The 25,204-nt window shown below is 45.8% G+C and overlaps 1 protein-coding gene across 3 annotated transcripts in view; it reads left to right on the top strand.

Moving 5' to 3' along the window:
* Positions 1 to 25,204, top strand: part of KCNH6 (potassium voltage-gated channel subfamily H member 6) — a 125,366-nt gene that overhangs the window by 12,022 nt on the left and 88,140 nt on the right. For 2 of the 3 annotated variants that reach the window (XM_082194716.1, XM_082194719.1), the window contains exon 2: positions 6,560 to 6,790. In XM_082194716.1, the coding sequence (XP_082050842.1) occupies positions 6,560 to 6,790 (231 nt within the window). Of the gene's footprint in view, positions 1 to 5,804; positions 5,821 to 6,559; positions 6,791 to 25,204 lie in introns of those variants that run through there. The other variant, XM_082194717.1, reaches the window with a different exon arrangement.

The following is a 25,204-nucleotide window of genomic DNA, read 5'->3' as shown; positions in this document are numbered from 1 at the left end:
TGCCAAATGATTTTTGGAAGTTTGGGTTTACTGTTGTTTAATGCATCACCCTTTCCTACATGCCTATTGACATTCTCAAGGAACGACACAAGATTGGTGAAGCCTCCCTCTGGCGAACTCATTGATTCCTCCTTGGGCGAAGCTGTTCTTCTAAAATGCTAAATATTTTCCACCTCTTTACCCCCAAACAGACATTGAGCTAGCTGACTGCCTTTTTTAAAAAAAAGACTGGCGTTGTGTTGGCTTTCTTCCAACGCTCTAGAAAGGAAGGAGAATCTTAGTGACATGCTTCATATTTTTCTTAGGAGAGGAGCAATTTCACATTTTAGTTCTCTGAGAACTGCTGCGTGTATATGCCATCGGGAGCTGGTGATTTGTTTGTTTTAATTTGGCAGTTAGCCCTAGAACTTTATCTCCCATCGCCTCTTTTTGGTTCAGTTCTCTGAACACCCTTCTGGAAAAAGTGATTTAGAAATGGGAATCTGTCCAATATTTTTCACAGTAAAGATGGATGGGAACTTCTTTGCAATCGCTGTATCCTCCTTTCTTTGTCTGGTGCTCTGGCACATTCTCTGTCTTCTTATGTATTGAAATAGCTACTTATTCTTCATCTTAATTTTTTACGAATCAAAGAACATATTGCTAAAGGCCAACAATAAACAATTATTTCAATATATCAGAAACAGGCTTCTTTCCACTTGCCTCATCACCTCATATATGTTTTGCAAACTTCTTCTTGTCCTTCTTGCCCATTTTTAAGGGTATCTCCCTTTCAACTTCACTTTAACCCGGACCTTTCTGTTATGTAATGAAGTTCTTACCCTGGGCCAGCAGGGGGATACTGTAGATAGTTATGCAAATAAGGGGTCGAAAGTGACGTTCAGTGATTGGATAGTTTTAGAAAATTGTTACAGTTACATTGTACTGGAGCTCTATATAAGCAGGCTGACTGAACCCTTCAGTTCAGTTCTGTCCTGCCCTGTGAATAAAAAAGAGCTGTTTAAAGAATCGCTCTGTCGTCTGATATGTTCACCCACTACTTAACACTTTCCAAACTGTGTGTTGTGACACATTAGCGTGTCGGCTGCCATGTGTCAATGTGTTGCATAAATGCTCCCCTGCACTCTTAAAGGAGGTTAGTTTAACCTCCAGTTTGCTACTAAAACTGAATTACTGTGTCACGAAATGATGCATGTCTAAAAAGTGTGTCACCAGCATGAAAAGTTTGGGAAGCCCTGCTTTTAACCACTGCTGCTGCTGTGAGAAGGGAGAAAATTCAGAGGCTGAAACAGGAAGCAAGGGAAGACCTGCAAGATCCACCCAGGGGCAGATCTACTATGAAATGAATAAATCCCAGAGGGGGCCTAGAAGTGACTTCATCCCACATTGCTTAAAATATTTGGGTCTAGGAGACCCAATTTGAGTCACATGAGGCAAAATTTATTAATTTTTTGTTGGATATATTTCAACAATCCCAAAGTTTGAGAGTCAGCAGCACAGATGATGATGAAGAAGAAGAGTTTGGATTTGATATCCCGCTTTATGACTACCCGAAGGAGTCTCAAAGCGGCTCACATTCTCCTTTCCCTTCCTCCCCCACAACAAACACTCTGTGAGGTGAGTGGGGCTGAGAGACTTCAGAGAAGTGTGACTGGCCCAAGGTCACCCAGCAGCTGCATATGGAGGAGCGGAGACGCGAACCCGGTTCCCCAGATTACGAGTCTACCGCTCTTAACCGCTACACCACACTGGCTCTCATGCTGTAAAGGTTGAGTGTTGCGGCAGTGGCAGAGCTACATGCTCCAGCACCTAGAGCGGCGGACATGCGGGGGTGTGGCTGGTGCACGTCCTAGGGGGCATGCCGCCCACAGGGGGTGTGACGCATGTCGCAGGGGGCACGGTGGGCGGCCCGCATCCTGGGAGGCAGCTGTGATGTAACCCCTCTGGATGGCACCCTGGGTGGCCCGCTCCCCCCGTCGCCACCTACATCCGCCAGTGTGTTTCAGTATGTTGGCTGCTCTGCTGTGGCTAATGCCAACCCCCCCCTTTTTTCAGAGCTCAGGACCCTAGAGGAATAACAGTGAGTTCATGAAAGTACTTAAGTGGATACCCCATCTGTCATGGAACAACCCCATTGATAACAGCCTCATTGCTGGCTGTGAAGGGGCACTCAAAACAGTTCAAAATTCAGGGCCCCCCAAATCAGAGCTTGAAAGGATCTGCAGCAGGCGGCTTCAAGCAGCAGGACTGGGAGCAAGAAGAAGTTTCCATCAAATGCAAACTGCTTCCTCCTCCTTTAGCAAGATGCATCCCTCCCACCCGTCAGCTGATCGGCATTTGCGAGTGCACCTGGTTCCAGTAAAAGAGCAACTGGGAGCGCCTGTTAAACTCCTGTGAAATATACTCAGAGTCTAGAGTTGATTTCATGCTCTTTATTCAGCTCATAGTGGTGAGGAGGAATGGAAGTTTCCCCAAAATATCTGCTTTATATACATTACTTACACAATGGGCTGCACGTGATTGGCTAATTCCGGAATTCTCCTGTAGGCCAATCAGGTTGTGGATTCACTTCCATCTGGAACTGGATTGGGTGGCTCCTGCAGACCAATCATACTGCTGCATTGTTCTAGGACCAATCAGACTGCTGCATTTTGGATCCTATTCAACTCAGTACATAACATCCTGGTGATTCCTTTGAAGCCACATCCTTACCTGCTCCACATCTGACGTCATGTATGATGTCAGGTGGGTGGGAAGGACTTCCCCAAAACAGCCTGGGGAAGCCTGTGGGCTACACATGTCCCCCTGCCTAAGCTGATCCCTTCATTCTTTAGAAACTAGGATTCTTATTTTTGTTACCTAGAAATCTGATGTGACCTAAGTAACAATCTATTGATGTATGTGTTGCATTTCATAGCACCGTGGTCACTGTTCTGATTTGGTTTGGCAACACTGACGTGTCCCACCAGGTTTAGGGCATCGTTTAGGATTAAGTCTAGGGTTGCCTCTCCTCTGGCTAGTTCCATGACCTAATAATCTAAAGCAAAGTCATAGATTGTACCTAAAATAAAATGTTGCCTCTTTGTTGAGACCTGGCTGTACCTTAAAAGCAAAACGAGCAGGAAACAGAAAAGCAGCTTTTCCTGTAAAGATCAGAATGACGAGGTTCTTCAAGGTATGAAACACAATGATGATGAAAAGCACATGGTCACGGCGGAGAGCTAAATTTCACTTCAGCAATACAAATGTTAAAAACTATTTCTTTTCCCAGTTCCCAAGGCAAGGCTGTGTCTTAAAACAATATTAAGAGATCTAGCCTTTTGGGTGTTCTTCCATTTATTTGAAGTCTTTTGTCAGCTGCTGCAGCAGAGCTACCCTTGCTTAGCCTGAAAGAATTGTCTTTGGTTTCAATGTTTAGGGAAGTTTTTAATGTATGGTGTTTTATCGTGTTTTAATATTCTGTTGGGAGCTGCCCAGAGTGGCTGGGGAAACCCAGCCAGATGGGCGGGAAATACATACATACATACACATACATACATACATACCTTGGCCCACTAGATTGGTGTACCAGACAGTCACATGTTTACTTCACTTGACATCTCCTTAGGTAATGGTAAAGGGACCCCTGACCATTAGGTCCAGTCATGGCCAACTCTGGGGTTGTGGTGCTCATCTCACTTTATTGGGCGAGGGAGCCAACGTACAGCTTCCGGGTCATGTGGCCAGCATGACTAAGCCGCTTCTGGCAAACCAGAGCAGTGCACGGAAATGCCGTTTACCTTCCTGCCAGAGCGGTACCTATTTATCAACTTGCACTTTGATGTGCTTTCGAACTGCTAGGTTGGCAGGAGCAGGGACCGAGCAACGGGAGCTCACCCCGTCGTGTGGATTCGAACCGCCGACCTTCTGATTGGCAAGTCCTAGGCTCTGTGGTTTAACCCACAGCGCCACCCGCTTCCCTGACATCTCCTTAGCTGATCCTTATGAATAATTGTCCATGAGGATAACATAGCCCATTGCTACAACACTTTGGCTGCACACACACACACACACCAGGCATTTAAAGCAAACAGGCACCCCTAGAGTCCTGGGAACTGTAGCTCTGATGGGGTGAACTACAATTCCCACGATTCTTTGGGCTGGCGGATGTGCCTCTCCTTTGTCACCATTCCTGGTTTCTTTCTACATCTCAAGACCAGCTTCAGAGTGTTTGCTCAGGGGCGCTAAAAGCATTCTTGTTTTGACAGATGCTTAGAGAGTTGTGATAGTTTTAATCTGCTTTAGCATTTTAACTTTTTGTATGATTTGTTCTACTGTTGTAAATTGTGCTTGGCTTTCTTGTTTTATATTATCATAAAGAGCTTTGATCTGGGTGTGCCTGTCAAGTGGGGTATAAATCTGTGAAGTAAATAAATATGCCCATGTCTCCAGTATTAAATTGCTTATTAGGCAATTATCACCCATGGTAAATCTGTGGAGTTTACATTATGTTATGCTATACTTAAGTTACCTGTACCGGGGGGGGGGTGTCAGCTACTCATGAGAAAGAGAGTCTATGTACCCCTGTTCCCTGCAGAAAGAGATATTCTGCTCATAATAATAATATTATAATAATTTATTATTTATACCCCGCCCATCTGGCTGGGCTTCCCCAACCACTCTGGGCGGCTTCCAAAAGAATATTAAAATACTATAATACATCAAACATTAATGTATCCCTGGCTTCTCTCCACATGGCATTGGTCATCTGCAAGCTTCTTCTCAGCTGGGATAGCTCAGTTGGTAGAGCAGCCTCGTAAAAATGAGACTCACTGTGAGTTAAAAGCTAGATGCAGGCGTTGATTTGATGCTGAGCTGATTTGTTGCATGGTATCCCATTGCCTCACTAAAAGGATTGACATCTTTTACGGGACACGGGTGGCGCTGTGGTCTAAACCACAGAGCCTAGGGCTTGCCGATCAGAAGGTCGGCAGTTCGAATCCCCGCAACAGGGTGAGCTCTCGTTGTTCGGTCCCAGCTCCTGCCAACCTAGCAGTTCAAAAGCACGTCAAAAGTGCAAGCAGATAAATAGGTACCGCTCCGGCGGGAAGGTAAACGGTGTTTCCGTGCGCTGCTCTGGTTCGCCAGAAGCGGCTTAGTCATGCTGGTCACATGACCCGGAAAAACAAACGCTGGCTCCCTCAGCCTATAGAGTGAGATGAGTGTGCAACTCCAGAGTTGTCTGCGACTGGACCTAACGGTCAAGGGTACCTTTACCTTTACCTTATGCCATTGCCTCACTGAAAGGATTGACAACTTCTTTAGAAATACATCTTATTTAGAAAGAAAGCCATATGCCACATGCCATTTTGAATTTATTTTTTTTGGAGTACTCCCTACCATTGCAACCAAAACAACACTAAACAAACATACACAAACTTTTAACATGTGAGGAACACTTTTCCCCCTATTCACATGCATCTACCACCAAAGCAGGTAATTCTGAGTAATATAATGAGAAGAGGGGCACAGGAAAGAGATGGCTGGTTCTTATTGCTACCATTCTTGCCTTAAGTTCAGAAAATCATGAGGAAACCTATCTGTCTAACAACATGGGTCAAGCTCTATATAATCTGCTTCCTGTATGCAACTTGCTTCTCTGTTGTCTGTCATAGAATCATAGAGTTGGAAGGGACCAGAGAATCATAGAGTTGGAAGGGACCAGAGAATCATAGAGTTGGAAGGGAATCACCACCTGAGGCCCTTCTTTCCGTGCCTCTTTGTGTGTCTCCTCCATTACAGGCCCAGAGGGTGACAACATGAGAACAGGCCTTTTCTGAGGTGGCTCCCAATTTTTGGACTGCTCTCCAGAGGGAGACTCGCCTGAACCACTAATATATATCTTTAGGCACCAGGCAAAAAGCTTTCCTCTATAACTAGGCCTTGGACACTTAATTAACTCTGGTGCGATGTTTTTAATGTATTTATTTCCCCCTTCATTTTATTTTATATATGTGGGGTTTTTGGTTTTTGTTTGTTTGCATGTGTCGCTTTGTGTTGTCCTGGGCAAGAGAAAGTGACCGATAAATGTAATAAATACTTAAGAAAATAAAAGAGAAACTTCCATGCTCTGAACTGGCACCAGCAGCCTCTAGATCCATCTTTTGCATTGCCCAGTCGATGGCTTCATGGTAACTGAAATATACTCGGAGTCCTGTAGTGATTTCATGCTCTTTATTGCAGCTTGTAAAACAGTGATTGAATCCCCCCCCCAAAAAAACCTCATAATGTAATGTAATAATGTAAATATACATTATTTACACAATGAGTCCCGTCTAATTGGCTGATTCTTCTTCCCTCCTGGAGCCTGATTGGTCTTTTCCTGCAGGCCAATCAGTTGTTGCATTCTATGATCCTACCAGCCTAATAGGCTGATTAACTTCCTCCTGGAGCCTGATTGGTCTTTTCCTGCAAGCCAATCAGTTGTTGCATTCTAGGATCCTACTTGCCTATTGTTCTAGGACCCAAGCTTAGTACATAACAGTAACCCTTGGCATGTCTCTCTTATTTCTACCCCAAGACCGCAAGTTCCTTATTGCCAATGCTCAGATGGAGAACTGTGCCATCATTTACTGCAACGATGGTTTCTGCGAGATGTTTGGCTACTCCCGGGTGGAGGTGATGCAGCGCCCCTGCACCTGCGACTTCCTCACCGGGCCGGACACAACGCACAACTCCATTGCGCAGCTGGGGCAGGCTTTGCTGGGAACCGATGAGTGTAAGCTGGAGATCCTCTACTACAGGAAAGACAGTAAGCAACTATTTTATTTATGCATTTATTTGCCAGCCAAGTGGCTGGACCTGCTACTTCTGCCTTGTGACCCCAAGTCATCTGATTATACCAAAGTCAGATTTAAAGGTTGCTTCTCCTGACATCCCTGTGTGTTCTTCACCGGGCATGTGTAACAGAGACTTGGTTGGATGAAGCAGATGGGTCTCCACCCCCATCCTTCTGCCCAGACACTGAGGTCCAGCACTGAGGGCCTTCTGGCGGTTCCCTCCCTGCAAGAAGCGAGATTACAGGGAACCAGGCAGAGGGCCTTCTCAGTAGTGGCACCCGCCCTGTGGAACGCCCTGCCATCAGATATCAAGGAAATAAACCACTATCTGACTTTTAGAAAACAACTGAAGGCAACCCTGTTTAGGGAAGTTTTTAATGTTTGATTGTGTTTTTAAGATTCTATTGGGAGCTGCACAGGGTGGCTGGGGAAACCCAGCCAGATGGGCAGGATATAAATAATAAATTATTTTTATTATATCATTATTATCTGCTTTCTACTGTGGCAAGCAATATGGATTCCTTCTGGCACGATTTCCTGCCATCATCCAAGGTGACACCTCCGCATGCCTGTCCAGTGACCCCAGGCAGATGATGGATTGTTGCAATTCCTCAGAGATAGAAGTTCTGCTGTACAAAGGACAATGGGATGAACTAATGTGTGGATAGGCAAAAAGTGAGGAGGAAGTCAGAATTTCAGGTTCCTAATACCTTGCTGGTATAGTGGGTCCTACTCTATGCCAAAAGGGACACGGGTGGCGCTGTGGGATAAACCACAGAGCCTAGGACTTGCTGATCAGAAGGTCAGCAGTTCGAATCCCCGCGATGGGGTGAGCTCTCGTTGTTTGGTCCCTGCTCCTGCCAACCTAGCAGTTCGAAATCACGTCAAAGTGCAAGTAGATAAATAGGTACCGCTCCAGTGGGAAGGTAAACGGCATTTCCATGCACTGCTCTGGTTTGCCAGAAGTGGCTTAGTCATGCTGGCCACATGACCCGGAAGCTGTACGCTGGCTCCCTTGGCCAATAAAGCGAGATGAGCGCCACAACCCCAGAGTCAGCCATGACTGGACCTAATGGTCAGGGGTCCCTTTTACTCTATGCCAAAGGGCAGTTTGTTGCAGTCAGATACTATGAATTAAGTGGAATTTGCTGCCAAGGAGTGTGGTGGAGTCTCCTTCTTTGGAGGTCTTTAAGCAGAGGCTTGACAACCATATGTCAGGAGTGCTCTGATGGTGTTTCCTGCTTGGCAGGGGGTTGGACTTGATGGCCCTTGTGGTCTCTTCCAACTCTATGATTCTATGATTCTAAGTGTGCACAGTTCCTTAGGTGCAATCTGGTCTCCAGACTCCCATCTCTTTCTCCCTTTATCAACTAGGAGAAATCCTGTGCAGGCTTATGCTAGGAACCCTGTGAGGGAACTGTATGTAAACCCTTGTAAATAAGGGCTGGCAGAACAACCATCTTGAACAGGAGTGTTGGCATCAGTATGGAGCCCACAAAAGCCCGTTTCTCTGTCTTCATCTCATAGAATTTTAGAACTGGAAGTGATCACGAGGGTCCAAACTCCTTCAATGCAAGAATCTGTTTAGGGAAGTTTTTAATATTTAATGCTGTATTGTTTTTAACACTCGATTGGGTGCCGCCCAGAGTGGCTGGGGAAACTCAGCCAGATGGGCGGGATATAAATTATTATTATTATTATTATTATTATTATTATTATTATTATTATTATCTTTTGCCAATGAGAGTGACACGAAGGCAGAAACTGTACAACTGAAAGTAGGACGATCCCTCTGAGATGGTTGAATCCAACCCATCTGCAGGATCTACAACGATGAAACTACAACTTATTTTTTTTATTAAAAAAAATTCCACAAAAGAAAGATTTTGGGGTGCCCTTTGCAGAAGGGAAATTCATTTTTAAATTTTACTTGGTATGGATTTTACTTAAAAAACAACAGGAAAAAGAGGGTAGAACTGTTTTGCTCTCTGTTAGGCATAATACTGCAAACGTACCTCCGGAATGATTGATCTCTGCACCCCATCCTCTCTCTCAAAAAAAATTTTTTTAATTGGCTCCAAGAAAATTGGGGAAACTGGGGGCTTTTGTGGTAATAGCAACAGGAGGAAGGTATGGAGCTGGTTTTGACCTATAAAGCCTTAAACGGCTCAGGACCGCCATACCTCAAGGACCGCCTCTTCCCATATGAACCTACCCGGACCCTGAGATCATATTCTGATGCCCTCCTTTGTGTGCCTCCTCCTCGAAAGGTCCGGAGGGTGGCAACACGAGAACGGGGCCTTCTCTGCAGTGGCTCCCCATCTGTGAAATGCTCTCCCCAGGAAAGTTCGCCTGGCACCTTCATTGTATATCTTTAGGTGCCAGGCTGAAATGTTCCTTTTTAGCCAGGCCTTTGGTTGATCTTATTGACATCCAGCACCCTTTTAGAACCTGGTTCTTTGGGGGGGGTGTTATTGGGTTATTGCTTTTGGTTTGATTTTATATGTTGTGGTCTTGTTTGTCAACCGCCCTGAGACCTCCGTGTATAGGGCGGTGTATAAATTCAATTAATAATAATAATAATTGTTATGTACTGAAGTTCTCACCCTGGGCCATCGGGAGGATACTGTAGATAGTTTTCACTCAGGTTCACATATGCAAATAAGGAATTGAAAGTGACGTTCAGTGATTGGATAGTTACAGAAAGTTGTTACTATTGCGTTGTAGTGGAGCCTAGATAAGCAGGCTGGCTGAACCCTTCAGTTCAGTTCTGTTCCGGCCTGTGAATAACCAAGAGCTGTTTGAAGAATTGCTGTGTCGTCTGATATGTTCACCCACAACTTAACAATAACCAGCCTCACATAGGCAATATGCTTAAGTCACATTAACACATGAAGGGGTTAATACCATAGAGGAAGCTGTCCAACTAGGCTTAGCTATGTCACTTCCCTTCACTTCCTTGGGAGGAAATAGATAATCATGCCTACTTGAGTAGCTCAGCTTGGAAGGATGAAAGACAGACCCATATCCTTGCCTCTTGCCCACCTAAGCATCTGAGATCTGCACATGGTCAAAAGTGCACTTGTGATGTAGGAACTAACCAATGGGGATGATGCCCGCTTGGACACCCACCCCGCAAAGGCACCAGGACCCCCTGGCAGAGCCATCGAAAGGAGAATAAGCAACATCTTTATTAGACTGCACTGCCATAGACACAATATAAGACACACTATGGCGTTTAACCCCCCCCCCCCAAATGTGGAAGGACTTTGATTTAACTGACTGCCATCATGGCCTTAGGCATTGCCAGCAGTGACACAATACTCCTGTTTCCTTTCTGTATGTTGCATTTGGGTACAGTGAATTAATGGTGAACTTTCCCCTTGAGTATGGCCCAAGTATTCAGACTCTGAACTCCTGCTTCCGAGCAGCCCTGAGTTACGAACCTTGCAAATAAGGCAGTTCAGTTACCAACACTTTCTGCGGAGCCTGACTTCAACCATCAGGGTTCAGAAGACAACCCAGGAAGCACTGTTCATATTCCGTTCAAATGTGGAGCAGGTGGCCGTCAGACGCCTTCCATCTGCTTTCTTAAGGCTGTCTATCCTGCACACTTTCATGCTCCAAATCATCACTAGGCTAGCCCGCCACGTTTGCGTGTGTAAATGGGACTGCAGCAGTGGAAGAGAGCACAGAGAAAGTAGCACAGAGAAAAAGAAAGGAGGAGGAGGTATGCTAGGTCAAACAGTGTCAAATCCAGTCATACCCAGCAAAAGAATCCAGGGATCAGAGGATGTAGCTGCAATTTTATTTTTTTTAAAAAAATTGCTTCCTATCAGGGGAGTCACTGACAGTTAAGGCATGTGTGCCTCTTCTTTTATGGGGATTTGCTGAACACAGGCAGGTGAGATTCTCCCCTCCCAGGTACGGTGCGACAAGCTCTTTCCAGATCCGATGCTGGCCTGCTTTTCTTTGAAATGCTTCTGGCTGTGAAAGAGGAGCAACAGGTTCATCATTCAAATCGTGAATCTCTCTCTCTCCTTCCTCTTTTTCTTTGCCAGACCAGAGGAGGCCTTCATGTCTATTTTTAAAACCCTTGCTCTGCTAGCATGCGGAATATAATTGTCTCCGCTCGACCCTCTGCCTGTGATTGCCCGCTCCACTGTTATAAAGTAGTGTTATTGGCAGGGGAAAGACCCTGTGTTGTTGGCAGCCAAGGTTTAATTAGACAGCTGGACCTTCAGTCCGTCTGGTCCGTGTTTCATAACGCTACCAGACCCCGTTCGGCAGTTTATTGCTCTGCGGCTTGCAATGTTGTTTCCTTGCTTTTGCAGCCCACCGGAGACAAAACAGCAAGTGGCGAGGGCTGTTCAGAGGCAGCAGCTCGTTCCAGTGGCAAAGGGAAAACAATGGGCAGGTTGTCAAACATATCCAGAAGAGACAGGGACATGGATAATGAGGGTTTTGGAGCAGCAGGAGGAAGCAGAACAAGAGAGGCAAATGTAGATCTACTTTTCTATGTGTGAGCGCATATATGGTATCTTGGGCTGTGGGTGGGAAGGAAGGAAGGAAGGAGGTTAGGATGGGGGATTCAGGGCCAAATGAATGTAAGGAATGGAAAGTAGGCAGTGAAGTCTAGTTGTGCTGGTCCTGGGAGGGTTACCATGCAACGTGGTCTAAGTCCGGTCCTAGGTCAAGGGTAAGGAGGCTGTCCATCAGGGCCAAAGTGAGGTCCAAAGCAAGGAGTCGGGCGTGGTCAGGAACTCAGGAGAGCAGGTCAGGGTGCCGGCAGGAACAGGATACCAATGATGTTGCTCCCGCAACCTGGGACTGGGCTGACTGGCCTTTATCTCCTTTGAGGCCTAGGGCGGTCCCAGCCCACAGGTGACTCGCCTCTCCTGGCCTTAAGGCGAGCACTCCTCCTGAGAGAACTTAGTTCCCTCCGCCTCTCTGCCCTGAGCCTCTGAAGCTCAGGAGAGGCTGGAGGGTTACTGGACCCAGAGATAACCTCACCTTCCCCTGACAGGGCTGGGAGAGGCGCACCTGCAGGCAATGGGTCCTCAATCACCTGCGGAGTCAGAGCGGATTCAGCTGGTGTCTGCTCCTGAGGATCCGGCACAGGTGAGGGCCCTTCCGATTCAAGCCTCTGCCCCGTTTCAGCCGGCCCTGGAGGTGGGGACTCCTGGGCAGGCTGGGATTCCTCAGGTTCAGCCTCTGAATCAGATTCCCAGGCCATCACACTAGTCCTCAGTGGGGATGGTAGGGCAAAAAGGTAGGGAGAGCCAAAAAAACAACAACAAAACACCTTATAGCATGAGAAGCCAATGGGAGGCAGAGACACAAATTCTGCTTTTGCCCTCCCACTCTTCCTCTTGAGTTTTACAAGGGCAGCATTAAGACTGAGGAGGCTGAGAGCAGGGGCAGATTTAGGGCTGTGCGAGTGGTATGCACACACTGGGCGCTGAGCTGAGAAGGGGGCGCCATCTCAAAGCCCAGAAAGCAAGGTGCCTGGCTTTTGGAAGGAGGCATGTGGGTTCTGATAGGGTCCTGGACTCCTCCTGCCTCCTTCCCAAGGCCTAGTTAGCGCTTCCCCAGTTCTGGGGAAAAGGAGGAGGGAGGGCTCTAGGACCTGGCTAGAGCCTGACTGCTCCTTCCTAAAGTTGGGTGCCTCCTTACCCACCTTTGGGAAGGTAGCTCAAGGGCTGGAGAGGGGGCAAATTGTTGCCTTGCACAGGGCGCCATGTTGTTGTTGTTGTTTTGAGTGCTATACCACCCTTTATCCAAAGATCCCAGGGTGGTGTACAACATTAAGAACACATTTTACAGAGCCTGATAATAAAAGCATAATACAAAGCATAATATCAGACAGCATAATAATAAAAAAATGTAGCAATGGCAGCAAGGTCCTTGGGCCATTGTATAACAGACAGTGGGTGTTTATATTTCTGCTTGCTAGATCTGCTGAGCCGTTTAGGTTCATTGAACTGACAGAACATCTTCTTAGCATTGTGATGCTAAAACAGGGGCAATAGTTTGTTGGTACAGAGAGAAGCCTGCAGCCTCTCTTGGCTACAAGTTGCCCAGTCTGAGGGGATGGCTGTGGATCTGTGAACTTTATAGAGTACACAAGTCCGCCACTGCTGAGAGACCCAGTCCTACCCCTTAGACTGGTTAGAAGCTAGGAAGTGGGCAAGCGGAAGGTGGCAGAGGGCAGGTCGAGCGTGGTGGCGCAGTGCTCTACTTGCTGTAATGGACTAGCTGCCACTGGGAATAGGTTTCGCAGAGGCAGATGTTGATCATTTCAGCCCCAAGCAGGGAACAGTGTGCTCCAATCTGAATTCCAGGCAGCTAGTCCTCAACGTGCTAACACCCACTGCCACTGGATGTGGGTGTCCACGGCAGCTCTTTTAGACTTGGCCACCCAGCATATGCCTTCCTAAATCTGAGAGCACAGAAGAAAACCACTGGTTCCTGCGTGCGGCTGAGACAGAAGTGCTAATCCAGACTTCACGGGGATCAGTCAAAAGTTAATTTCCTTACAAGAGGCTTGACAGCTGGGCTTGACAATGACAGAGCATAGCAGCTCTGAGGTTAATTACAAGCTAAGTCACTTCAGCCAGAGAGCATGGAAGAGCAATGCGTCTGAGAGGAACGGCTGCTTCTGCTCCCCCAGAAAACACTAGAAGTTGTCCCTAAACTCTTGTAGGTCTTATTTTATCATCTGACCCCCAAATACCACCCTCCCAGTTGTCAAGAGACACAAGAATGCAACTCCCTCCCCCCCCCCTGCTGCTAATGCGAGCTCGTCCCAAGCTGTTTCTGCAGTCCTCCAGTGGGCCTGAAAAAAGCTAAGGTGGAAGCAACAAGCACTCTTCATTTTTATTGTTTCGTAAGTGCCACTTCCCTGAACAGCAGGAAGCTCCAGAGGCAGACGGCAACAGGCTCTCTTCACTGTGAGATGAGAGTCACAGAAATGGGCGACATTTCTGCTATAACTGTTTTTGTTTTGTTTTTACAGACGTATCTGTTGAGCATGGAATGGGGAGATGGTGACATTGCTAGTCTGTGAAATGGCATCCGTTTCCCCAAAGCACAACAACATGCATTTCCTTCTTCCTTCCAGCGTAACCCAGACTTCTGTATCGTTTGCTAGCTACGCTACGAGTTGCATATCCCAGCCAACTGACATAACCTGGTGAACACGATGGTGTCATGGCACCACATAGCCAATTAGATTTGGCCCCGTGGGGATGTCACTGGTGGCAACTGAAGCCTTTACATTTCCCTCACTCTTATTGGGGCCAGGGGAAAGGGGAGACAAGGCAACAGGCTGATACTACCTGTCTTGCATCACTGCAATGTTTTCATTGCCCACTATCCCTGTAGCTGGGGAAGCTGGAGAATTCCAATGCAAGCAAAAATGGGAGCAGAAAATGCTGCTCTCTGCAATTTACGTCAGTGATGATGTCCCTCCCTCCCCCCCCAATTTGTATTGTGTTTCTTTGCATTGACTGAATCGTGTAGAATAATGTAATGATAACATAATTAATTGTGTAATTGATTACGTAAGGTTTTACCGTAGCAGACAACAAGACAAATAATGTATATTTTGTTGGGAAACAAACTGCAGTGGAATGGAAACAGTGCTGCATGCAATGAAGCTAGAAACCAATGCCTTCTTACATCCCTTACTGTAGTGCAGCAAAAATCCCCCCCAGATACGCATGACTAATTGTGGCAGAATAGGGACCTAAGGAGGACGCAAGATTTATCAGGGTGTTAATGCTGTGAACCCCTCCAGCCTATGCTCAGGTTCTATCTATGTGTAAATAAGTATAACCTAAAAACACCACAAAAAATGAAGATCATGGCCACTGGTCCCATCACCTCCTGGCAAATAGAAGGGGAAGAAATGGAGGCAGTGAGAGATTTTACTTTCTTGGGCTCCATGATCACTGCAGATGGTGACAGCAGCCATGAAATTAAAAGATGCCTGCTTCTTGGGAGAAAAGCAATGACAAACCTAGACAGCATCATAAAAAGTAGAGACATCACCTTGCCAACAAAGGTCCGTATAGTAAAAGCTATGGTTTTCCCAGTAGTGATGTATGGAAGTGAAAGCTGGACCATAAAGAAGGCTGATCGCTGAAGAATTGATGCTTTTGAATTATGGCGCTGGAGGAGACTCTTGAGAGTCCCATGGACTGCAAGAAGATCAAACCTCTCCATTCTTAAGGAAATCAGCCCTGAGTGCTCACTGGAAGGACAGATCCGGAAGCTGAGGTTCCAATCCTTTGGCCACCTCATGAGAGGAGAAGACTCCCTGGAAAAGACCCTGATGTTGGGAAAGATGGAGGGCACAAGGAGAAGGGGACAGCAGAGGGCGAGATGGTTGGATACTGTTCTCGAAGCTACCAGCATGAGTTTGACCAAACTGCGGGAGGCAGTGGAAGACAGGAGTGCCAGGCGTGCTCTGGTCCATGGGGTCACAAAGAGTCGGACACGACTAAACGACTAAACAACAACAACAACAACAAAAACACCACAGTCTCCGTTGCCCTTCATTCCAAGGAAACTAACCCCCGGGTACATGGTCTGGAGTCTCTTGCCCCTCAGAGATAGGAGTGTGCACAACATAACATTTTGGGCAGTTGACATTCTGCAGAGAAGCCCTTCTTCTTACATGTATTGTCACTGGGATCTGGGGCTCATAGCTCTCAGCAAGTTAACTCCAATAGTACTGTAATGCTCTTCCGGTGAGAACTGGAATCTGTTTAATAAAAGGTTCCCTTTGCTACTTATCTTCTTTCCTTTCGTCTGACAGCCTAATCATTAAGCAAAAGAGGCAGCTCTGACATTTTAAAGGCAGGCCCATGGGAACAATTTCTGAACTGATCTATCTATCCATTAACACGAAACAGTGTTTGCATTCTGGGCTTTCAGTCCTGCTCCACTTGGGGATTCTGTCACAGAAAACACACTCCAGACCCTGGTGAAGATTCCTCCAGCACAGCAAACTGTTCTTTTGCACACATCCATACGCACAGAGAGAGAGAAGCAAGCAAAAATCAGCCGATGGATGTCTGGAGTAAAGCTGATCATAGCCTGTATAAATCAGACAGGCAAGTGGCTATGTAATGAAAATCCCCAACATTTCGAGACCAGTGAAAACCAATTTCTGCAAATGCACTATGAACAAAACAGATCACACAGATTATGCAAAATGTTGCATGAGTATAAATACTGATTTCATTTGGCACCAGCAGTTAATAGTTTGAAACAGTGCCACCTATGCTAGGTCAGATGGTCTAAAATAATTGCAAAATAATGGAGAGGATAGAGGAATGGAACACAGTTAAACAGTAAATGGGTACAGTAGGGTTCACAAGGAGGGGGAGTTGCAAAATGAGGAACCTAAGACAGTTGAGCCATGGGAACTCTCAGTCTCACTGATCTGAGTTGTTGTTGTTTTGTTGTTGTTGTTGTTCGTGTTGCTTTCAGAACATTCAGCTTGTATTTGTGATCAAACACACTAGAATGCTTTAAGTATAAAAACTGGGGTTCTGGAAATAAGGGGAATATTGGCAGGAACCAAAATCCAAGTGCAATTGCAATCATTTGTTAAAGACCCGAAAAAGGGAGTACAGTACTGTATTAGCCTTGAAAGTTTTACTCCTATGGATATTCCTGGTCAGCAGCTATCAACAGATGGAGTGCCCCACGCAAGAAGCAGGCTAGGTAAACGTAAAGGGACCCCTGACCATTAGGTCCAGTTGTGACCGACTCTGGGGTTGCAGCGCTCATCTCGCTTTATTGGCCGACGGAGCCGGCGTACAGCTTCCAGGTCATGTGGCCAGCAGGACTAAGCCGCTTTTGGCGAACCAGAGCAGCGCACGGAAACGCCGTTTACCTTCCTGCCGGAGTGGTACCTATTTATCTACTTGCACTTTGACGTGCTTTCAAACTGCTAGGTTGGCAGCAGCAGGGACCAAGCAATGGGAGCTCACCCCGTTGTGGGGATTCGAAACGCTGACCTTCTGATCAGCAAGTCCTAGGCTCTGTGGTTTAACCCACAGCGCCACGCAGAAAGAGAATCAGTGCTTATAAAGATGTTCCACTAAAGATGTTTAGGGCTCCCTTCAAAATCTACAGCCAATCATGGCTTCCTGGCAAGTGTGCTTGCAAAAAAAGGAGTTGGTTTTGTTTCCATTTTTATGTGTGCATTTAAAGCATCATAGCTCATCTTCATCATGTGAAGTTATGGAATGTAGAGAGGGAACTTGTGAGGATGGTGTAAGGAATGATCATGTTCAAAATATGTATCACCGATAACACAGCTGTTTTGCCAGTGACCCGAGTTTGCAGAGAAGCTGCCACATTCCTGCTCCACACATTTTGAATGATATCTTTGGCTGCTTCCAGATAGGCGGCTCTCAACACTAACCCAATCTTCGGCTGTTCGCCACAAGTGGAATTCCCACACTGCAGGGCGGATTGTGCTAATCTGCTTGTTCTGTTAACTTGTTGCTCCGTGGGTTGGGAAACAGAAAAAGTACAATTCACCTGAGCAGCCAACATGAGCACCCGCTTTTAAAAAATCACCCCTCCTCCATGCCTTCTCCTTTTTCGGAAGCAATTATTTAGTTAGCATGTTAGCATGTGTTTATTGAAGGGTAATTGCTGGTTACAAAGCTTTTGAAATAAATAAATTGATTTAGTTGCACTCCAAAATATTTAAAAGGGGGGGGTATTCCTTCTCTCTCCCTATCTGTTGGCAGCAGTTCTTTTCTGCCTCTCTCCAGCAAATATGAGGAAGGGAAGAGCATGGATTCTCAGAATCCCATTTAATTCAGTGGTATTTACTGCAGCATTAGTGTTTGTCAGGGTTGCAGCAGGCTAGAGAGGTACACAATTCTCTCTCTCTCTCTCTCTCTCTCTCTCTCTCTCTCTCTGTGTGTGTGTGTGTGTGTAAGCCCCTCTGGGTGAGTGAAAACTGTACTTGGGAAGCAAGTGACCTTGAGCTTGAGTTTAATTCAGCCTATCCCTCTATCGCTTCCAAGTCAAATGAATAAGCAGAGGCAGTATCACTGAAGATGACAAGCTGTGTGTCAATTCTGCCTCCACCGCACCTCTCCTCTCTCTCACACCCTCTCCTGGGATTAAAATCAGTTTTAACAAGCTGCTTCCTTCTTCCCCATTTCTCCCAAAGAATCCACTGATTAGTTCCGTAAGTTGTTGCAAGAAGTTGCTCTCTCACCCTTTCCCTTCATTTCCTTTCCTCTGTGTTTTTAATTTTAATTTGTTGCAATCTCACTTTTGTGTAACAGCACCCATTTAATATTTTTTTTTAAGGAGGAGGAGAAGGGGGGGGGACTGGGATGCTAAAAATGGCACTTGCCAGAACCACAGCCTTGACACAACAGGCAGGCGCAGACCAGGAGGCAGGATAGAGATGGAGTCACCAGCTGAAAGCAGCAAAAGGGAAGGGCTTAAACCAACAATTATGTTCCTGAAAGATTGCACCGCTGCCTGATGAAAATTCTTCCTTTTTCTCTTTCTCCCTCTCTCACCTAAATAGGAGGAGGAGGGAGAAAGAAAGAAAGAAAGGTGCATATTGACTAATTTGTTTAAAAGTCTCTAGGGCTAAATGGCGTTGAGGAAACTGGCTCAGTGTCCCCAAACATTGCTGCACACGTAAAATTTGTTGTTGTTGTTTAGTCCTTTAGTCGTGTCCGAATCTTTGTGACCCCATGGACCAGAGCATGCCAGGCACTCCTGTCTTCCACTGCCTCCCGCAGTTTGGTCAAACTCATGCTGGTCGCTTTGAGAACACTATCCAACCATCTCGTCCTCTGTCGTCCCCTTCTCCTTGCACCCTCCATCTTTCCCAACATTGGGTAGCCCCAATGCTACCCTTCAGTCTTTTTTCAAAGAGGCTATTTTACGTGATGTTGGGAAAGACATGTAAAATAGCCTCTTTGAAAAAAGACTGAAGGGTAGCATTGGGGCTAACAGCTCCTGTGAGTAAGTTACTGTTTGGTTCTTGTAAACACAAGGGCAATGATTCGGTGGTGAGATTGTATAGCTGCCCCATAAAAAGTGAGTGAACCACCCCCAAGGTTGGCGCAAGACCCGTAGCTCATTCAGTAACGTGGACCCAAGTCTTTGGCGCTCCCTCACAGCTGAGATCAGTCAGGCTGCCTCCCTGTTAAACGTCAGGTGCTTGGTGATGGGTTTGCAGGCACCTTAAGTTAGCTTTCCTGATTTTATGGTCAATTTTAACTGATTGTATCTCTATCACATCTCTTTTGTAGACAACGCTTAGAAACAGTGCTATTTTTCTAGAAAAAGAGGTGCCGGAACTCACCATGAACGCCTCCCTTGTTCTCTTATACAGTGGTACCTCGGGTTACATATGCTTCAGGTTACAGAGTCCGCTAACCCAGAAATAGTACCTCGGGTTAAGAACTTTGCTTCAGGATGAGAACAGAAATCGTGCTCCGGCGGCGCGGCAGCAGCGGGAGGCCCCATTAGTTAAAGTGGTGCTTCAGTTTAAGAACAGTTTCAGGTTAAGAACAGACCTCCGGAACGAATTAAGTACTTAACCTGAGGTACCACTGTAATGGCAATGGCACCCATCTGAGAGGTGCCGGGACTGCATTGCAGCTGGGGGGAAAAGCTTAGAAACGATGGTTTTAAGTGGCATATAAATTATTGAAATAAATAAATAAGAAGCTGCAACCCTGACTCTTCTTCCCCCTCTCTCATGGCCAGCTCTTCCCCCTCCTTCTGCTGTCTCCCCCTCCTCCAAAATAATAATAATTATTTTTCACTACACCATCAGTGCTAGCAGTGGCTTGCTCGCCTTCTTCCTCTCCACATGGCCTCACTGTGAGAGAGGACCAAGCGGAAGAGTCCTTCCTCAGAGTGAGGCAGTGTGTGGCCAGTACCACCCGATCTTTAGGTTTTCTTTAAAGTTAGGTACAAATGTAAAGTTTAAACAGAGCTTCTAGCTACTATGGCAAAGTGGTGGCAGTACAGGCACTATCTTGGCCACGTAACTTATTTTTATGAAGCTGCTTGTTCCCTGAGTTGGTGAGGCTCATTTGATAACAAGAAAGAGAGACTGTAGTGTCATTGGCGTAGTAGTCTTGTGGAACAGAGATTTGGCAAGTGCCTTCTTGTTTCAGCTTTTAATCTGTGGGATAACTGTTATGTACTGAAGTTCTCACCCTGGGCCAGCAGGGGGATACTGTAGATAGTTTCCACTCAGGTCCACATATGCAAATAAGGGATTGAAAGTGACGTTCAGTGATTGGATAGTTACAGAAAATGGTTACTGTTGCGTTGTAGTGGAGCTCTATATAAGCAGGCTGGCTGAACCCTTCAGTTCAGTTCTGTTCTGGCCTGTGAATAAACAAGAGCTGTTTGAAGAATCGCTGTGTCGTCTGATATGTTCACCCACAACTTAACAATAACCAGCCTCACATAGGCAATATGCTTAAGTCACAGTAACACATGAAGGGGTTAATACCATAGAGGAAGCTGTCCAATTAGGCTTAGCTATGTCACTTCCCTTCACTTCCTTGCAAGGAAATAGATAATCATGCCTACTTGAGTAGCTCAGCAGGTGAAGAGGTCCAAGCTGGTTGCTCCAGCTCAGCTTCAGTGGCCTTCGCGAGCTACTCTTGAGTTCCTATATCTAGGAACTTTCACCCCTTTGTAACTACGCTAAGTTTTACTGCCTGTGCAACATTTCTGAAGCACGCGAACCTGACCTTTGGAGAGTTTGTAAGTAAACCATTTTTAAGCTTCCCAAATGTGTGGTCTTTTCCTATGCTGGGGGGAAAGGGAAATGTTGGAACTCACTTGGAAGGCCATATTTTAAAGGTCTCACAGCTTATATTGCCAGTTTATTTTGCTGCATATTTTGTGACTTTAAATCTCTTCTGGGGTCCTCAGCAGGAATTTATGTTGGTGATATATATAGACATAGGCCTAGTGCATGGGTAGGCAAACTAAGGCCCGGGGGCCGGATATGGCCCAATCACCTTCTGAATCCGGCCTGCGGACGGTCCAGGAATCAGCGTGTTTTTACATGAGTAGAATGTGTGTTTTTATTTAAAATGCATCTCTGGGTTATTTGTGGGGCATAGGAATTTGTTCATTCTCCCCCCCCAAAAAAAAGTCCAACCCCCCCACAAGGTCTGAGGGACAGTGGACCGCCCCCCTGCTGAAAAAGTTAGCTGACCCCTGGCCTAGTGGCATGAAAAGTTTTCAGCAGGCATTCATGTTGGTCACACACACACACACACACACACACACCACCAACATAAATGCCTTCTGAAAACTTTTCCATGCCTCTAGGCCTATGCAAGGCAATTAAAAATACATCTTTCCACAATGGTTAAATTGATGTATGTTTTTAATCTTTTTTTATATTGTTTTCAACGGTATAATTTTAAGTACATTTGTCGTAAACTGCTTTGATATCTTTTATGAAGTGGTGGCGTAATATATATATATATATATATATATATATTTGCTTTCGTAGATTTTCACGGGTACAGGAATGCAGGTTTTGGTGTCTTCGGGTGTCTTCCCGTGTAAGAGTCGGGGTGTCTGTGCGACGTTTCGACGAGGTCTCACTCGTCATCTTCAGGCTGGTGCTTTCGGCTTCTTGTTACTGGAACGAGTAACAAGAAGCCGAAAGCACCAGCCTGAAGATGACGAGTGAGACCTCGTCGAAACGTCGCACAGACACCCCGACTCTTACACGGGAAGACACCCGAAGACACCAAAACCTGCATTCCTGTACCCGTGAAAATCTACGAAAGCAAATATATATATATATATATATATATATATATATATATATATATATATATATGTGTGTGTGTGTGTGTGTGTGTGTGTGTGTGTGTGTGTGTATATGATATATTTTTATTTCCTGCCTTTCACCACCAGGTCCTAGGGTGGATTGCAGTTTAATATTCAGTATTAAAAACTGTCAAAACAACTTACGGTCACAGGAAAAGGGTGGGGTCTTGAAAACACCTATCTCGGGTCAGGGCAAAGAGGGATATCTTCAGTACAGTGGTACCTCTGGTTACGAACTTGATTGGTTCTGGAGGTCCATTCATAACCAGAAACCACTCATAACATGAGGCACGCTTTCACTAATGGTTCCTCCCGCTGCATGTGCGCCGCTGGAGTGCAACTTCCGCTCACATCCCGGGGCAACTTCCAGGTTAGTGGAGTGCGTAACCCAAAGCGTTCGCAAGGGGTACGGTATGTAACACGAGGTACCACTGTGTTCACCAAATGCTGTTTAGTGAAGGTGCTGGATGCACCTCTGTGAAGAGGGAATTCCACAGCTTAGGGCCTCTCCTGAGCCACTGCTGAACTTCTGTGGGTAGTACAACTACCAAGAGGGTCCCTTCTTCTGAACTTAACATCTGAGAGGGCCTGTGGAGAAGGAGGTGATCTCTCAGAATGACCTCCTTGGCCCTTTCTCAGAGAGAGGAAGCCAGAAGCGGGGAGGAGAAGAGTTTCCTGCTGCCTCCAATGTGTGCTTACCTTGAGCCCTTCAGGTCTGCCTCAGCAGAGAACAGGTGACCCAGAAGTGAGTCAGTAAATAGTTCGGCACCATCCTGTGCTCCCACAAGCATGTCACTTGAGACAAATGGTCTCAGTTCATCCCATGATTGGGCCAGCCAATTGCATACAAAAGGCCTAGTGAGAAGCACCCTTTGGAGACCAGCAATGTCTACAAAACTCTCAAGAGTAAAAGGATCTATAAATGAATGGAGCCATTCCGTAAGAAAGTCTTTCCTTCTCCTGCTTGGCAATTTCAAAGCAGGAGAATAGTAACTGCCCCTTCAGATTTCCATCTCTAACAACTGCCATTGCTTCAAGGCAAGCACCATATACTGAACGCACATTTTTAATGCCTCTGTGTTACAGGGGAAGGACGGTTGACCATGCAGCGAGCCCTTGAGCTGCTTCAATGTTCCAGGGATATTTTTATAAAGCCGGGAACCTTCCATGTCGCCCCCATTCAGAGAAGTCTTTGTGGCATTAATAAATAAAGTCGCTCTGCCGCAAACACAGTTAACTCAGCCACCAAGTTGGGAAAGTGTCGGCTGTTCTGAAAGACTGGTTTCAATTTGGGTTCCTGCTCAGCTGAGTGTTTGCAGGCCTACTTTCAGGTTCTAGAACATGGGATTGCAAACCTGTAGATGTGGGATAGTTTCCTGAGAACAAGCTGAGCTAATCAATCCGGTTAATGTAGAATTCTTCACTAGAGCCCTGGATTTCAGTCTATGGCTATCTCCCCTCTGTATCCAGTACATGAAAGTTGCCACCACCTTCAATTTCCAACTGCTGCAACAAAAGTACTTCACCTAAATTTCTGTCCTAGGTGCCCACTAGAGGTCACCTATTGATAAGCCTGCAACTTCTCAATAATATTTATTAGTTTTCAATTTCAGTACAAAAAACAACAACATTTCTTATCCTTCCATATATTCTCTCTCCAGTCCACTTCTTCCTTCCTTCCCTCTAGATAGCTTTCTAATTACCTTTCCTGTCTTCTTCGCATTTCTATTTCCTCTTATTTACTTTATCTTGCTTAATGCAACATACTAAAAGGTAAAGGGACCCGTGACCATTAGGTCCAGTCGTGACCGACTCTGGGGTTGCGGCGCTCATCTCGCTTTACTGGCTGAGGGAGCTGGCGTTTGTCCGCAGGTAGCTTCCGAGTCATGTGGCCAGCATGACTAAGCCGCTTCTGGTGAACCAGAGCAGCACACAGAAACGCTGTTTACCTTCCCGCCGGAGCAGTACCTATTTATCTACTTGCACTTTGACGTGCTTTCGAACTGCTAGGTTGGCAGAGCAGGGACCGAGCAACGGGAGCTCACCCCGTCGCGGGGATTCGAACCACCGATCTTCTAATTGGCAAGTCCTAGGCTCTGTGATTTAGACCACAGCGCCACCCGCGTCCCTCAATTCAACATACTACGTAATTGTAAATAAGTTACAGAGTCTGTTTGCAAAAACCTTTAACTCAATCCTGTTAGTGTTGTCAGATTTTTACAATGTTCTTTTAAGCATATTATAAATTTACTCCAGTCTCTTTCAAACAATTGGTCTTGCTAGTCTCGGATCTTCCGGGTCAGTCTTGCCAGTTCTGTGTATTCCATCATCTTAATCTTCCATTCACTTAGTGTTGGTATTTCTTGTTGTGTCCATTTCTGAGCTAAAAGTATTCTTGCAGCCGTTGTGGCATAAAGAAATATGTTATGGTCTTTATTGGGGATTTCATCCCTAATAATGCCTAGTAAGAAGGCCTCTGGTCTTTTTGGAAATGTACTTTAAAACATTTTTTTAGTTCATTGTATATCATATCCCAATTAGTACAAGTCCACCACATATGATGGAATAACCCCTCATGTCCCCTACATTTCCAACATAAGATAATCCTGCAACTTCTCAGTTGTTGTTGTTGTTTAGTCGTTTAGTCGTGTCCGACTCTTCGTGACCCTATGGACCAGAGCACGCCAGGCACTCCTGTCTTCCACTGCCTCCCGCAGTTTGGTCAAACAGCCTTGCCGTGGTGAAGGGGCTTGAATAACTCAGAGAAGCTATGAACTATGCCGAGCAGGGCCACCCAAGATGGATAGGTCATAGTGGAGAGTTTTTACCAAACGTGATCCACCTGGAGCAGGAACTGGCAAGCCACTCCAGTATCCCTGCCAAGAAAACTCAATGGACAAAGACAATAGGCAGTTTCTCAATAGCAACTGATAATTACTTGCAGTCTTATAAGAATGAAAGGAGAAAATACATACTTCATCCTATCTCTTTGAGGCCCACTGGTATAATGGTGAGATAAGGTCAGACCTTGACTTTCAGAGTGATGTTACTTGCACTGGCTATGAAACCGAGCAAGCGGGGTTGGTTTATGGTGTGTGCGCGCGCCCTGAGAAGATATTCAGTTCATCATTATTGCCAGGATATGCTGGGAAACCAAAGTAGCTGATTGACTGAGCCCTCTGATAATCAAGTAGGAAACGCATGGTGCACATTAAAATGAACAGATGTCTAGGTGCAAAAAAATGTATGATTGTACACCTTCCACATTTCCTGTGGAGGAGATTGGTCATTAGCTAATCTGTGACAACACAAATTTCCACCCTCCTCATCTGCCTTGGTCACCCAAACTCCTTGCAGTATTTATATACCCAGCAGCCCTTTGAGATAAAGTGAGTTTTATTATACAAGCAAATATTTCTCCAGGGGGAGAAATACTAGGCATTGAAAACGTTCATAAGTGAAGGAGCGCATTAAATACATTCTAAATATGCAATTTTGTTTGTTTT

Source organism: Podarcis vaucheri (genome assembly GCF_965113315.1).
Source record: "Podarcis vaucheri genome assembly, chromosome: 13".
In the NCBI taxonomy this organism is placed as follows: Eukaryota; Metazoa; Chordata; class Lepidosauria; order Squamata; family Lacertidae; genus Podarcis; species Podarcis vaucheri.
Note: the sequence above shows the minus strand (reverse complement) of the source record. Positions and strands in the feature narration are given on the sequence as shown.